This window comes from Triticum aestivum, chromosome 5A, assembly GCF_018294505.1.
Source record: "Triticum aestivum cultivar Chinese Spring chromosome 5A, IWGSC CS RefSeq v2.1, whole genome shotgun sequence".
Classification (NCBI taxonomy): domain Eukaryota; kingdom Viridiplantae; phylum Streptophyta; class Magnoliopsida; order Poales; family Poaceae; genus Triticum; species Triticum aestivum.
Window position 1 is genome coordinate 472,600,825 of NC_057806.1, and position 5,031 is coordinate 472,605,855.

General features: G+C 52.6%; 1 protein-coding gene across 1 annotated transcript; it reads left to right on the forward strand.

The window, feature by feature from the left end:
• The first annotated feature begins 733 nt into the window (after window positions 1-733).
• LOC123104107 (cationic amino acid transporter 5-like) lies at window positions 734-4,180 on the forward strand. Its single transcript, XM_044525837.1, has 2 exons — window positions 734-944; window positions 1,802-4,180. Exon 2 carries the CDS (start codon window positions 2,170-2,172, stop codon window positions 3,982-3,984), a length of 1,815 nt encoding a protein of 604 aa, XP_044381772.1. The 5' UTR covers window positions 734-944; window positions 1,802-2,169; the 3' UTR covers window positions 3,985-4,180.
• Window positions 4,181-5,031: the final 851 nt, after the last annotated feature.

Genomic DNA, 5,031 nt, shown 5'->3' on the forward strand with positions numbered 1-5,031 from the left:
ACGTTGGCGCTGAGTTTGCCAAGGCTTCTATAGTTCGTTGGATCCAACACGTGAGGATGAGGGAACTGTTCTGAGGAGACGTCGGTTGCGACGCCAAGGCCGTACGGTGGCGAGCACGGAGGAGCCACACGGGAAGCCAGCTAGGCTGACCCAGGCACCCTCATTCTCAACATTGTCTTCGGCCATATATATGTATGATCTTTTATTTTGGAAAGGCGAAGTGAGTACGAATGGCTGGAGGCAAAATGCATCCTTAGATTCGACCCGTGATGAACACATTATTGTGGAAAATGGGCGGAGGCGACCGGTCGCACTCCCCAACAACTTTTAGTGGGCAGTGTGGAACTAGACACCGATGCTCCTTTTTATAGGAAATTTTACTTTTTCTAGAAAATGTTGGGAAATTTACTACTTCCTCCGTCTCATAATATAAGAACGTTTTTCAAGCTAACAACTTTTTTTTTGAGAAGAAGGGAAATTTACTATTTTTTTAGAAAATGGGAAATTTACTACTGTTCATGTGCTAATGGCTGGGAGTTTTTATTTTGAGGCAATGGCCGGGAGTAATTAACTCAATTAGCCCATGCGTGATCAACGACACACAGTAACAAAGAAGCCCAGCCCATGTAACACTGTAACACTGTGGCTTTGCCTCTGTGCGGTTCTTTTGGCGTGCAATCGATCAGATCGGCCGGTGTTGCGTGCGTATCGCTGCTACACGGGAGTCTTTACTCTAGGTCTAGGACGCATCCTGTGGACTCCGCCTGCCGCCTATCGCCACGCCGCCGTCCTCAACAACATACCAGCAGCACACTGCCAGATGCTGGGAGAAGTAATTTCAACCTGGCCACTCAACGGCGGCCTCCTTTTGCCGTCCCCGGCTTTCCGCGCGCCACGCACAAGGCCGCCGTGAAGTGGACGCTCCGGCAAGATCATTTCTTAAGGTACATACATACATACAGCTAATTTACTTCTCTTTGATGCGTCAATCAATTTCTAATAGTAACTTACTATTTTATAATACTTCTTAATTACATGTACTGAGATGAGATATAGATCTGATTTGTATGTTGCTTTTATACGGTTATACTTTTTTTTTGAAAAGGAGAATGACCCCCGGCCTCTGCATCTGGACGATGCATATAGCCACTTTATTAATTATTCTCACAATACCTTATAAAGTCATATAACAGTAAGACTAAAGCCGTCGTCTAAGCAACAAATTGTTGTTACACCTATCCAGCTGATGAAGGGGCGCAGATAGCCTGGGCCTAATACCAAACAGACATGGCAGCCAAGCCTAACATCTAAGACCTGAGACCCCAACCTAGCCACTTGCCGGATCTGGGGCACACACTGGTCCGGCATGCTCTCAGAGGCCACCGCCGCCAACTGCCACCGCTCCATCTTCAGAACTGTACTGATGCATCAACCTTGCTCGGTCCAGATATCGTCGACGTCACCACGACGCCCAACGGCACCTCCTCCCTACGCGCAAACAGCTGTAAAAATAAAGCAGATTATTAACTCCTATAATCTTATAGATAAAAATGTATGCAAGGCTAAATTTGAACAGTAGAAGTAATAATGTTATTGGGAAACCCGCAAAATAATAATAATGATGATGATGATGATGATGATGATGATGATGATGATGATGATGTTATTGGGAAATGTATGTCGCACTATGACTACTGTCGACTAGAAGGGTGTGCGTGAGGCGTATGCTAATCCTGGCCCCGCTACTGCTTAGTGCCATGTTTGATGAACGGATGTAACCCGTGGCTTCTACTGTATGCAGCTGTGTCCACACGACCACATCTCCTGGCATCGCTTGGTTTTCTAGCCAATCTTCAGAGCAAGATTCGTGCTTGATTTTCCAAGAAAAACAAAGTCGTGCTTGGTAAGTGATTCCTGGTGCACGATATAGATAGGACGGACGGACAGACAGGGAGTCCACGACGATGGCGAGTTGGCGACCAAAGGAAGAAGACAACGGCTTCCTTCTGTCCGCATTCTGCAGTCACCTCACCTCCGGAGACGACGACGATTCAGAATAACTTGTCCTGCACCGCACCTGTGCGCGGACAAACAGAGTGAAGCCGTGCTCTGACCCAAAGCTCCACGGTGAAGCCGTGCTCTGCTCGACCCAAAGTAAAGCTCCAGGCCATGGAGCCCGTGGGAGCGCCGCAAGGCAAGCCGGCGGCGGCGGCGAGGGGCTACTGGCGGTGGCGCAAGGACGACTTCTTCCCGGAGCCGTCGTTCGCGAGCTGGGGCGCGTACCGGGGCGCGCTGGCCGCGACGCCCGCGCGGCTCCGGGACCGCCTCCTCGCCGGCCGCTCCACTGACGCCGCCGAGCTCGGCGCGATGCGGCGCCGGAGCGAGAACGAGATGCGCCGCTGCCTCACCTGGTGGGACCTCACGTGGCTCGGCTTCGGCTGCCACCTCGGCGCCGGCATCTTCGTGCTCACCGGCCAGGAGGCCCGCGACCACGCGGGGCCCGCCGTCGTGCTCTCCTACGTCGTCGCCGGCCTCTCCGCCATGCTCTCCGTGCTCATCTACGCCGAGTTCGCCGTCGAGATCCCCGTCGCCGGCGGCTCCTTCGCGTACCTCCGCGTCGAGCTGGGCGACGTCGCGGCCTTCGTCGCCGCCGCCAACCTCATCCTCGAGACCGTCATCGGCACGGCCGCCGTGGCGCGCGCCTGGACGTCCTACCTCGCCTCGCTCGTCAACAGGCCCGTGAGCGCGCTCCGCGTGCAGGTGCCGTCGCTCGGCGAAGGGTTCAACGAGCTGGACCCCATCGCGTCGGCGGTGATCATGGCCACGGCGATCATGGCCATGCTGAGCACCAAGGGCAGCTCCCGCTTCAACTGGGTGGCGTCGACGGTGCACCTGCTCGTGCTAGCGTTCATCATCGTGGCCGGGTTCGTCCACGCCAAGCCGAGCAACCTGACCCCGTTCGTGCCCTACGGCGTGCCGGGCGTGTTCCGGTCGGCGGCGGTCGTGTACTTCGCGTACGGCGGCTTCGACAGCATCGCCAACATGGCAGAGGAGACCAAGAACCCGTCCAGGGACATCCCGCTGGGCCTGATCGGGTCCATGTCGGTGATCACGGCCATCTACTGCACGATGGCGCTGACTCTGACCATGATGCAGCCGTACACGGCGGTCGACCGGAGCGCGGCCTACTCGGTGGCGTTTGCCGCGGTGGGGATGCGGTGGATGCAGTACGTGGTGGCCGTGGGCGCGCTCAAGGGGATGACGACGGTGCTGCTTGTGGGGGCGCTGGGGAACGCGCGGTACGCGACGCACATCGCCCGGAGCCACATCATCCCGCCGGTGTTCGCGCTGGTGCACCCGAAGACCGGCACGCCCATCCACGCCACGGCGCTCATCACCGGCGCCAGCGCCTGCGTCGCCTTCTTCTCCAGCCTCGACGTGCTCGCCAGCCTCCTCTCCATCAGCACGCTCTTCATCTTCGTCATGATAGCCACCGCGCTCCTCGTCCGCCGGTACCACGCGAGGGGCGTGACGAGCCGGGCGCACGGGCGGCTGCTCGCGGCGCTCGTGCTGGCGATCGTCGGGTCGTCGGGCGGCATCGCGGCGTGCTGGGGCACGGCGCCGGAGCGATGGACAGGCTACGCCGTGCTCGTGCCGGTGTGGGCCGCGGCGACGCTCGGGGTCCAGCTGCTGGTGCCGGTGGCCCGCGTGCCCACGAAGTGGGGCGTGCCGCTCGTGCCTTGGCTGCCATCGCTCTCCATCGCCACGAACATCTTCCTCATGGGCTCCCTGGGCGCGCAGGCGTTCGTCCGCTTCGGCGTGTGCACCGCCGTCATGTTGCTCTACTACGTGCTCGTCGGCCTGCACGCCACGTACGACGTCGCGCACGAGGAGGTGGACGACGCTGCGGCTGATGAGAAGGCGGCGGCGGCGGGGGCTGCCCCCGATGTGGAGAAGTCTGGCGCCGGAGATGCTGGGCGCTAAGATGTGGCTGGATTTGGTCCGTCTCGATCTGGGTCACCATGATTTGGTACATAGACATGGTACTGTTTGACAACGACGATGCAAAAATTGCAGCAAAAAAAGTCAGTGGCAGCTATGTCGTGGCATTTTCATTAGCACTTTAGCTATATGTCGGTCAACTGGATTTTAAATTTGAAGTCCGTCAAACTTCTTGATCGTTGATATTTGCTCTGAGATTCGTGCTACGCCTTTTTCTTCAATTTGTGTTTTTTTAAAACTTTTCTTCAATTTGTGGTGTGTCTTGTTTCGGCTAACCCCTATTCGACGCTCACTGTGGCGAATCGCCGGCGCATCACACAGGGACGCCCTAACTAGACCGGCCCACTTTGGTATTTTTGTTATTGCATTTTTTTGTTATTCTGTTATTCAGATAAGGTCCAGAATTTTAAAAAATGTTTACACTTTCCGAACTTTCAAAAAATATTCCTGTGTTCAACTATTCATAAAAATTCTAAAATATAGAATTTTAAAAATTGATCACTTCTTTTCTACAGAATGCTAGGAATTTGGGAAAAATAATTTTAAAATATATTCGTAATTTAAAAAATGTTCCGATTTAACAATTTGTTAACAATTTCAAAAATATGTTCAGCATTACTAAAAATATTTGCGGTTCCAAATTTTTGGTCCCACTTTCAAAAAATGTTGCCTTTTTTGAAAGCGTGAACATCTTTTGAATTTTGAGACCAAAATCACAATTTGAAAATCACGAAGAAATTCTGAAAACACGAAAAAATTGAATACGTGAAAATTTTGTTTAAATGGTAGAAAAAATTGAAAAAAGTCCCATTTGTTCAAACATCGCATTTTCACAATTTTTTCGTGATTTTATAATTGTTCTCAGTTTCACAATTTTGTTCTCAAAATTCAAAAATGCTCGTGCTTTCACAAAATGTGCATGGTTTTAAAAATAAATAAATTTCAAAATTTATTCGATTTGTTCAAACATTGTCTGATTTTCAAAGGTTATTTCCCTTATAATTTATTTTCTTCAAAATTTCGAAGAAA